This window comes from Bison bison, unplaced genomic scaffold, assembly GCF_000754665.1.
Source record: "Bison bison bison isolate TAMUID 2011002044 unplaced genomic scaffold, Bison_UMD1.0 scf7180017864471, whole genome shotgun sequence".
NCBI classification, from domain to species: Eukaryota; Metazoa; Chordata; class Mammalia; order Artiodactyla; family Bovidae; genus Bison; species Bison bison.
The window spans coordinates 40,734,481-40,746,183 of NW_011495032.1; the positions used below are offsets into that span (position 1 = coordinate 40,734,481).

The 11,703-nt window shown below is 34.9% G+C and overlaps 1 protein-coding gene across 6 annotated transcripts in view; it reads right to left on the reverse strand.

The window, feature by feature from the left end:
* The window catches only part of USP37 (ubiquitin specific peptidase 37), an 86,151-nt gene that overhangs the window by 25,351 nt on the left and 49,097 nt on the right, over nt 1-11,703 (reverse strand). For 5 of the 6 annotated variants that reach the window (XM_010861191.1, XM_010861193.1, XM_010861190.1 and 2 more), the window contains 6 exons: nt 11,617-11,703; nt 10,310-10,389; nt 7,047-7,211; nt 5,545-5,610; nt 2,649-2,790; nt 364-619 (listed from right to left, as the gene is read on the reverse strand). In XM_010861191.1, coding sequence (XP_010859493.1) covers nt 364-619; nt 2,649-2,790; nt 5,545-5,610; nt 7,047-7,211; nt 10,310-10,389; nt 11,617-11,703 — 796 coding nt within the window. The remainder of the gene's footprint in view (nt 1-363; nt 620-2,648; nt 2,791-5,544; nt 5,611-7,046; nt 7,212-10,309; nt 10,390-11,616) is intronic. The other variant, XM_010861194.1, reaches the window with a different exon arrangement.

Consider the following 11,703-nt stretch of genomic DNA (forward strand, 5'->3'; position numbering starts at 1 on the left):
AGGATGAGATAGTTGGATGGCATCACTGACTCAATGGACATGGGTTTGGGTGAACTCCGGGAGTTGGTGATGGACAGGGAGGCCTGGCGTGCTGCGGTTCATGGGGTCGCAAAGAGTCGGACACGACTGAGCGACTGAACTGAACTGACACCTAAAGGGACAAGGAATACTCTACCACTAGCCTCTGACACAAACTCACAATATTCACTTATTTCTGTTAGAAAAAGAAGAGAAAGAGCACAAAAATATTATAGCTCTATTATACAGATCCATCTCATCTCCCATTATGTAGAAGTCATTTGCTATTACAAAGCTTTTAAAACAGTTATGTCTTATTTACCAGATGTTTATCTTTAAACCTACCAGGCTCTGTGATTGTCTTCGGCTTCTCAGTTTCCACAGAGTCTGGATTTTCAGGCATTTCTTGAATATCATCTTCTGCAAATCCAGTATCAGGGCTGCTAGTTGGTTTATCATCATCTTCATGACTGAGAGATGGTGAAGCTTCTCTTTTACTTATCTCTAAAACAGCTGCTAGAAGCTCCTCTTCACTCATTCCGTCAAATCCAGAGTTTTCCAATTCAGATTTATCAGGTTCTATTCTGCATGATTTTGAATCCTAAAGAATAGAACTGCTTTTAGAAGAAAACAGAATGCCTACAAATACAGCAATCTTAGAGTTTAAAGTGATATGTTCATTTCTAAGAAGTTTCCTTTCCTTTTTCTTTTTCTGGCTGTGCCACGTGGCATGTGGGATCTTAGTTCCATGCCCTCTGCAGTGGAAGCGTGGAAACCTAACCACTCATCTGCCAGGGAATTGCCTAAGTTTCCTTTCTTTGATGTTTTGGGTTATTTAACAACTAATAACGAATAAATAAAGTCACTGGGAAGCCTAATTTTCTTTTAATTTTTTATGTATTAACTACATATAAAGATACATGTTTACTTGCTTGATTATAATAAATGTTAAGTATACTCTTTGTATACATTTGGAAAATACATAAAAATAATAAAATAAACTCATTCAAAAATCCACCACTCAGAGATATTTAAGTGTTTTTGGTATATTTTTTCCAGATATACATGGATCACACTGTAAATATTCTGTCACTATACCTAACATTCTTTTTAAAATGTGGGTAGCTCTCATTCCTTTTTTTTGAATAGATGAAAAAAATAAAAACTATCAAGATTTTATAAATATTTAGAAGTTATTTTCTGAATAAATTTCTCTGATTTCTGGGAGAATTTTTCACTTTGTCATTTCTCACTCAAGGTCAGCAACCACAAACTACCTCTAACTTTAAAGACAGGAAACAGTCTGAACAAAAAGTAACTACTGAAATAATTGTTATTTTACTGAAATGAGGTTTAAAATCAGTTTCATGAGATGATGCAAACTCCTAAAAAACCTTGTATCTTCAAAAATGTTAACTATCATTATTATGTGTCAAGACTGAAGATGCTGAAAGTTGTGCCTTCACACCCATCAAACGTTTAGACTACCTAGTTGGCCTGTTAATGTAAAATATTTACTATGGTTCCCTCGTATTAATAGTTAGTATCAAAATAATGCAAGTGATTATCTGAGGACCTGGTGGCTCAGATGGTAAAGAATCTGCCTGTAATGTAGGAGACCTGGGTTCAATCCCTGGGTCTAAGATCCCCTGGAGAAGGGCATGGCAACCCATTCTAGTATTCTTGCCTGGAGATTCCCCATGGACAGAGGAGCCAGGCAGGCTACAAAAGGGGTCGCAAAGAGTTGCACATGACTGAGTGAATAAGCACACACAGCACATGTAAGAGTAGCTCTGAAGATTAATATTAATAGGAGGAAGCTATTTATTTACAACAACTTTCACTTCTTAACGTATCAATCTTGGAAGCAACCTAAGTTTCTACTGATGGATGAATGCATAAACAAAATGTGAAATGAGTGCGTGTTTAAGTGTGCGCACACACACATGATGGAACATTATTCAACCATGAAAAAACTATGAAAAACAATGAAATTTTGCCATTTGTGACATCACTAAAGGACCCTGAGGGAAATAAGTTACATAGAGAGAAAGATAAATACTGTATGATTTCACTTACACGTATAATCTAAAAAAACAAAAAAACTAAGCCCACAGATACAGAGAACAGACGGTGGCTGCCAAAGGTGAGGACTAGGGAGTCAATGAAATCGGTGAGGGGGCAAAAAAGTACAAATTTCCAGTTATAAAATAAGTTATGGGGATGTAATTTACAGTTAATAATATTGCATTGCATATTTGAAAGTTGCTAAGTACATCTGAAAAGTTCTCACTCACAAGAAAAAATTTTTTTGGTAACCAGGTATAGTGATAATGTTAAATAGATTTCTTGTGGTGATCATTTTGCAATAAATATACACAAATATATTATGTTATACAGTTGAAATTAATCTCATGTTTTATGTCAATTATACCTCAATTTAAAAAAAAAAAGCCTCAATCCACGTTTAAACACACAAGTTTTGTAGCTACAAACAGCAGACTCTTAAAATTGTTCGAACAGGTGCATTAAGTTTACGATCTATTGTATGTATTTATTAAGTTTGCCGATGTTGCTTATGAAAAGGCATTGGTTTCTACAGTCAGATATTTTGGTAAGAAACCACTTACCTTTTCCAGGTCCTCCTGCTGCTGTTCACTGCCTGACATTTCACAAAGCCTGTGGCTAAGGGCCACAGAGCGTTTAAGCTCATCTTCACTGTCTGAATCAAGGGATAAAGCCAAGGAGGTCTTGGATTTGAAGGTGAAATTCCTATTATTTAAGAGAAACAAACAAACAGACAACTCTATGTAAGTGATAAGTAAATATCTGTCCTTGTTATTTCTTTGAAGTATAAATATCAAAATAAAAGTTTTTCCATTATGGAGAATGATTTAACAGAGAAAAAAAAAATATATCAAAAGAGGTATATTTAAGCATTACCTTTGCCCTACTCCAAAAGAGCCATGCTTTGAAAATCAGACAACTCTTATGCTATTTTATATCATCAGTAAACCAATCACTTTGTGCCTTTTTTCTTTTAATGATCAACTCCAAAGAAGTTTGTTACTGTCTTTATAAAGCAAGTACTCTACTGAATGCATGCAGACATAGCAATGAATATGTTTTTGACAACAGAGTGTATGAGGACTAATTTTTGCTCTTTAAAATTATGATCCATGTACTTTGAAATTAACAGTAACATTCCACTTATCCATTTATATGCACGTCCAACTTCTGGCAACCTCTACCTTCTAGAACACAGAGACTCAAAAGGTTAAAAAAAAAAGGCTTCTGAGGAAGGCAGTAGTTTCAAAGCTCATGAACTTTACTGTTTAGACATGGACCCTTCTTCCCCAGGAAATGGTGAGCAAAATAATGTAGCAAGTTCATCAAGAAATGAGAGCTAAGAAATGAGAGAGAATAACCACCAAAAGGACAATAAAGAGCTATGAAGTAATTTAATGTAAAGGCAAACTGTCTCCTAAGAATTAAGAGCCTCTGAGGGCATTACCATATTAAAACACAGTGTAATAATGGATACTTACAATGCTGGTTCTAAGTCATTACAATATATTTAAATTATCTTCAGTGTGTTTCATTTAATAACATAAGGAATTCTGCAAGGTTACAGAGATATAACCATCTAAAATGGTTAAAACATTTTAAAGATTAAAATTAAAAAGGCAATGTTTTAAAAGGCAAGCTTCAATCATATAAAAATTCATTTATTTGGAATATGAAATATTACTTTTCAATGATACTAGATAAGTAAGGTGTTACTGTGTTGTCTTCTAAGTGAGCCAAAAATAAACTAAAGGAAAAAGTGGTAAAGGTAAAAAAGCACAAACTTTCTTTGATGAAGGTTAACATAAATTCATATGCTATACTAAAAAAAAAAGTTAAATGGAAGTTAGAAAATGCAATAATCTAAATGTGAAAACTATAAATAAACATATAGAATGATGTCATCAAGAAATAAGAGGCCACAGTGGAAACCAGGAGAATGTATAGCAATGTAGATCAAAGAAAAGAGGCAAGTGGTCAGCAATAAGCCCAACCATGGTCTTTGGCTGAGAGCAGTCAGGGTATCACTGCACTTCAGCCTGAACACTTGAATAGCCTCCCAATATGTATTTAAAAAGAGTTTTTAATATAACTTCGAAAAAGCCAATTAGCCATCTTAATTCTTCATTTCTGATTCCATGCTCACCAAGCAAAACTGAACATACCATTTATTTATTTATCTATGTAAATACTTTGCTGAAGGAGGGTGACACCTGGCTACTAATATACCAGGGTCAAATGTGACAAAGAATATTACAGAAGAACCAATGGTATTTTGGTTCATAATTCAGCCTCTTTTAAGTTTGATCGGCATGACAGGTCTTCTAGGGCCTAGTCATCTTTATTGACCAACTCTCAAATTCTCATACCAGTAAGACCCTGGAGAACAGATTGACCATGCCAAGTATAATGATGCCCAATGAAACCATCTCTTTCTTGAAACTATAGTGATTTGGTACATAAAGAGTGCATTCCATTAATAGTTACTATATTCACAGAAGGCAGCTTGCCTGTAGTAAGGAAAAATATTCATCCTGTAAAGGCATCACTTGCTCACTTTCTAAGCAGCCAAGTGGTATTGCTCATTTGTATCTTGAGAACGGGCAAGAGTATTCATATCGGTACCATTTCAGATTTCTAGTCAGTTATTCATCTGGTTCTAATTGCACTGAAAAATAATTAACAGGAGGAAAAGAAAACAGCAGTTCCCAAATGTCATTTTATGGTTATATAAGCACCCCAAAAGCCCTTAAACAACAGAAGTGTCTCTTTTCTAAAAGTACTTTGGGACATCAAATCTTTAGAAAAATTAGTTTTAAAGTCAAATGACAACCAAGTCATTTAGAAATGTCTAATCAGGAACTGTAGTTCTAGTCAAATCACTGAGGAGGTATATTAAAAAAAATAGTATTTGTCTCCTTCTTGGACAAACTTCTGGTCTGAAGCAAAAATATATAAAATATTTGTAGAATAGCTACATTCTAGTATGTATTTGTTTTCCTGTCCCCTTTCAGAATGGCTCCAGTTCAGTGTCTAAGATAAAAAGTCCCACACTAGTTAGCTACAGGTGAAAAGATATTTTGAGATCTCCATGCGTGTATTTGAAGAATGGTGCTTTTTATACCAGTAAGGGTTACTTTAACTCTTCAATCCTAAAAATTCCTTGTCATCAGTCAATTTCTAGAGTTGTAGGATGAAAATATTACATACAAAAGATGATCTAAGAAGTTTTAAAGCAAAATTTTGAGAGGATCATCAGAACTTGCTTCAGTGTTAAAACTCGATATACCCTAATTACAGTTCAAAGCAGATTTAGGAAAATTCCAAAATACAGTAATGCAGAGCAGTTATCATGCAAAAAGAGAAACAATATGAAAAGGGAAGGGGATAATCTTGGAAATTAGGGTAAGCCAAATCCTTAAAAATACAAATTTTGGGTACACAAGAAATATAACTCACTTTGAAGGTGTAGAAGGGCTGGTGATGCAGGAATTCACCATTTGAGAGGCTTTCAATGGTCTAGAACTATCAGAAAATTAGAAAATATATAATGTATATAATTACATTACTAAAAAAAATACACTTAACTTATAAAATGAATTATCCTGTATTACAGTCCCTTATATCCTCCTGAAAAGCAAACAATTATACTTTTCAACTAATAATAGAGGCCAAAAGAGAAAACAAAATACTTTCTCTAGGCTTTGCCTTATCTCATGATCTAAATAAATAATACTGGAAATGAAGTCAAATACTGATACAACAGGAAAAGGACAACTTGGGAAATTCTCTTTGTCTCAGTTCTTTTAAGCAATAGAATAGTAACAGCTCTCATTTATTGAGGACTTACTAGATGTCAGGCACTATAATAAGAACTCATGCATATTATCTCATTTAAAGTTCACAACTACTCTGTTATTTTCTCTACAGACAGGTCAAGGAATTTGTCCAAAGTCTCCAAGGTATTAAATTGTATAGTCAGAGAGCCCAGTTTCAGGCCTGTGATCGTAAAGAGCCTTGGCTACTCGTATGAAATGGTAATATTTCCACAAAGAGTACTAGCTCTACCAGTAGAGGGCAGTTTGCATCAAGCAAAAACATCCATTCTAAAGAAAGGCCATAAGAGAACATCCAGAAACACTGACTCTCTGGGAACATGTTATTGGCTCAGTGAGGCGTTCAGTGTAAACCTATATGATATTTCAAATATTAATCCAAAAGGGAAATAATTTTTACAAAACTTCATCAATTCATTTTAGCAAATGTTTATCACTTAGTGTGTAAGTATAAAATGGAACTACAACATATGGCTCAAAGTAATGCAAGTATGCAGAAACATCTGAAGAAATCTTAAGGTTTTCCCAGGATTCATGATGATAAAATAAAAAGTTACTTCTCATGGAAAAATTGTGAGGCACCATTGAAGTTCTTTGCTCAAACTGGTAATGCTTTTATGAAGACACAATCTATTTTAAATGTCCCAGCATAATAGTTAATATACTGTTTCTCAAGTTTGCATACTTCAAAGAGTCAGCAAAGACATTCATTAAAAATACCGATTCCCCAGTCCTATATCAGATTTGCTGAAACAGAACTTCTAGGGAACAAACACAAGAATTGGTATTTTTAGTGTTCAGGGGACTCTTAAGACCATGTAAATTTGGTTTGTATTCCTCAAATGTATAAAACTGTCTTCCAGTGATCTAAAAGAGTAAGGAGTACTCCCTAAAAAGGTAATTTATTATGAAAGGCAATTAATGCACATTGAAAATTGTTATTAAAGCATTTTTTCAATTACTTAAATCACATAGTAATTTAGCACAGAATCCTCAAATAAAGCAAAATTAAAATCTTCTTGGTATGATTTTACCTGCAGTCATGTTATCTAATTCAGTCATTCTTCTGATCAGATAGTAGAAGTCTTTCTACTTCAAAAGGGAAAGAAATTCTCAAGGACTTACACTGCCATCTGTGCACTCCAACCAAGGTTAAAGGGTGGTTTCGTATTTTCAGTGCAATGAGATGAGAGGGTCAGGTATCTTGGAATGATGACTTGCTGCCCAATCTTGTTGTTAAGTGAGAGAGCAACATTGAAGCTGTATCGTTTCAAATGAAGTATGAGGATTCTGAAAAACAAGATGATGACACTACTGGTTCGAATATAACAGAGGTAGCTCTTTTACAGCTAAGAAGAGATCACTTAACTAACCATGTTAGACAGCTTTTGATTTAAAGACTACAATAGGCCAAACTAAAGATCTGTCAAGGAACATTTACTGAATACCTGCCATGCACTAGGCATTGTGCTAGATACTAAGAACACAAATAAAAATAAAACACAGGCACTGAGTAGATATTATTAATTGAGAGGTTTGGGTAAAATAATGTTACTAGAAAAAAAACATCAGTTCAGTTCAGTCGCTCAGTTGTGTCCGACTCTTTAAGATCCCATGGACTGCAGCATGCCAGGCTTCCCTGTCTACCACCAACTCCTGGAGTTCACTCAAACTCATGTCCATTGAGTCAGTGATGCCATCCAGCCATCTCATCCTCTGTCGTCCCCTTCTCCTCCTGCGTTCAATCTTTCCCAGCATAATGGTCTTTTCAAATGAGTCAGTTCTGCACATCAGGTGGCCAAAGTATTAGAGTTTCAGCTTCAGCACCAGTCCTTCTAATGAATATTCAGGACTGATTTCCTTTAGGATGTACTGCTTGGATCTGCTTGGAGTTCAAGGGGCTCTCAAGAGTCTTCTCCAACATCTCAGTTCAAAAGCATCAATTCTTTAGCGCTGAGCTTTCTTTATAGTCCAACTCTCACATCCATATATGACTACTGGAAAAACCATAGCTTTGACTAGACAGACCTTTGTTGGCAAAGTAATGTCTCTGCTTTTGAATATGCTGTCTAGGTTGGTCATAACTTTTCTTCCAAGGAGCAAGCATCTTTTAAACCAAAAGATATCAGACAAGAAAACTGAATTTTAAAATACTGTATTGATACTGGGTCAAATCCTTATTTATTTCAGCGTTATATAGTTTATAAAAAAATGGGTGTTATATAACCATAAGGGTCTACCCTGTAGCTCAAATGGTAAAGAATCTGCCTGCAACACCGGAGACCTGGGTTTGATCCCTGGGTAAAGAAGATCCCCTGGAGAAGGGAATGGCAGTCCACTTCAGTATTCTTGCCTGGAGAATCCCATGGACATAGGAGTCTGGCAGGCTACAGTCCATGGGATCGCAAACAGTCAGACACGACTGAGTGACTAATACTACTACTATATAACCATAGATGGTAATTTAAGTGTTAAACAGCCCTTATATTTGATAGTGAAAAATTTTTAAGATGACTTTTGATGAGAACTATTCTTATCTCTTCTCTAGAGAAAAGAGAGAAAACAAAAAGTTTTCTCCACATTCAAAAAAAGTTCTATAAAACGTACATGCCCAATCTGGTTTGTGGATCTGAAAAGGCTTTTAGCTCTGTAGTTTTTTAAAATTACTACTGTAGTAACCATTTTACCTCTAATAAAGAATATAATCTCTGTTTAATAGACTAAACATATTTCATAGCCCACAAGAACACTTTCAAAATTGAATTTCAGAACACCTATGGGAATAATGTTTATGGAAAACTGTTTCCTTTCTTACTGTATATACCTTCACCAAAAAACCACAAAGTCAAAAATCTGTAGAAGTTACTGACTGTATTTCTGTTAAAAAGTATGCAAGAATTCATAGCCTTCAAAATCACAACTTGAGAGAGTACAAGAATCCAACTGATGTGAAGAGACTAAGATGAATGTCAAATGTCAAATATTTTGACTAAACTTTCAAATGATCCCACCAAAATAAAGGGTAATATTAAACAGTCAAATTATCACTCATCTGTAAAGGTGAGGTGGACTACAAATGAACAGTTTTGATAAAGATATCAGGGCCTTCAAGAATAAAACAAACAGATTTAATACTGAAATGAACAAAATAGAGCAAGTCCAGTAACTAGGATTTATGACACAAAGGCCTGACTGATTTCCTTAGTTAGTGACAGCTGGTAACAATCAATCGTTTTCCTTAAGATTTATTCCCCCGACTCTCTTCCCTTCCCTGGTGGCTTGGGCTTCCCTGGTGACTCAGACAGTAAAGTTGCCTGCAATGCGGGAAACGCAGGTTCAATCCCTGGGTTGGGAAGATTCCCTGAAGAAGGGAATGGCTACCCCCTCCAGCATTCTTGCCTGGAGAATTCCATGGACAGAGGAGCCTGGCAGGCTACAGTCTACGGGGTTGCAGAGATTCAGACATGACTGAGTGACTAATGTTCTCTTGCCTTAAAACACTCACAAATAGGAAAGAATAAGTCTCTTAAGGAAAAAAAGACAGACTATGGTCAACATAATACTGCTATGATTTAGAAAGCCATTTCTTTCAAAGAAATTCATTTTCTAGAAAGGCACAGATACAGAATGTAAAAGAACTAGTCCCTAGGGGCTGGTTCCAGAAACTCCATATTCACTCATAGAAAACTGAAGCTTCTAAAAGAAAGTAAGGCAATATGAAGGCAAAGTGCCACATAAATACTTAATGTTAATAATAATCTTGTTTGTGGTTGAGATCTATTCTTGGAAAGAACTGAAAGCTGTTCTACAATCATATGATATTTTTTAAAACTAGTTTGGCTTTATGTTTGTTTATACAGATTAATACAATATAAATTAATTTCCTTCCTAATTCAGAATTCTTAGGACTACCATTCTTATGGAAGAATTCTTATGAAACTTACCAATTTACCCTCTGAAAAAAAAGAAAGCACAAATTGCAAAAAAAAAATAACTTATTTTCACATGCACATGTGTATGTGTCTGTAGCATATTTTTATTGAAGGTTTGGGGTAAGAGAGGGAAATTACAGCATGACAGATTTTAACTAAGTGGTACACATTATTGAATTAAAATTTTATTTTACTATCTAGTTTCTATCATTATTCCAAAATCTCATCAGCCTCCTCCTCTTGTTGCCAACTTCTTGGGGCTCTCAGGTTCCCTCTCTTTTTCAACATTCCAAATTCTTTTCCTTTCTTATACAAGGGAATTCTAGCTTTCCATTCTCTATCCTCTTCATATCTTAGCTTCGCTAATCTTCTTTACCAATCCATCTGATAAGCCTCATTTATTCACTAATATTTTTCAGTACTTTAAAGAAGAAAAAATGAGACAATTAATCTTACCTGGGTAGCCTGTTAAATTTGTGTCTGACAAGAGCACATTTCCCACCACATTTCTCACAGGAATACTCAAGTTCTTCTGCCTGTTAAAAAGACAAGAGGGAAAAATAAAGAAGTATGAAGATGAATTAGCACTGCCACAACTCCACCCAGTTTAAATGTTGTGTCCAGAAGCACAAGCCTTACTAAATTAAGACCTAATCCTCAAAATATAGTGTAACATATGCCTGTTTCACAATTTCTAATTTCCTTTTTTTAACCATGGAAACAGCTCAATTTATGGTAGTAACCACAGTAGCAGATTCCCCATGGATACCTTTTCCCCATGGATACACAAGAACCACTGCTAAGAGTATATCCAGATTTTAACATTTGGCCATAGCAGAGATAAGATCACCTTCAGGTTAGGCGGAGTTCCTGGTCTGTTAGGTGTAACTCTACCCCTTTCTTATAATGGAACTCAATCTTCTGGTGACAGCCCACTAAGAACAACTGCTCTAAAAGGACCAAAGTTTGGGGCAGATATCATTACCTAGAGAAAACTGAAACAAGAAATCCTTAAAAAATGGGGGTAAAGATACACAGGAAAAGCTACGAATTCTATGATAACAACAGGAATAGTAAGGAATGATTTAAAAAAAAGAAAAGCAGAGTATTTATCTCTGAGTGGAGCTGAATTTTCATCATTTCAAGAACAGAGGTTTTTTTGTTTTTGAATCTTAGAGTGATAACCCTGCCTATCTACTACAACAAAACAAGAACCACTATTATATAGACTAAAGGTGATCCTGGCACATTTCCATCAATTATAAGGACTACTACACAACAGTTCAATTATCTCCCAGAAAATTTCAGAATATCTATAGCACTGAACCACATATGCAAATATTTATCTATAGCTCTACACCTCTAAAACAAACACGACTCCCCCTTTCTAACAAGGCACATATAACCTAAAGAAAAGCAGAGTATTTTTTCATTACTCAGATCTTAGTATACTAACTCTGTGCCTCCAATTCTGATTCGCATTACCCAATTTTAGCATGTGTCACTCTGTATTATTAGTTTCTAAGGTTGCCTAAAACACTTGCTGTTGAGTTAGATATATAATCCACTTGAGCAATGAATTTTCTTCTACACTCAGTTAACAACCATATCTATTAAACTTTTAAAAATAAATACTATTTATAAATATTTCTCATTTGTTTCCCCTGCAAGTATTTTGTCAAACTCAAGAAAGCAACTTCAAATACAATTATCTATGATATATAAAATTTAGTTATGTGAAAATATGAAAAAACAGTATTTACTCTAAAGAAAAGATCAAGGGAATCTTGAATTGAACGAGGAGGGAGTGGCTTTTTCCTTCGAGGAAGGTCAATAGAGAGGTCATTAAA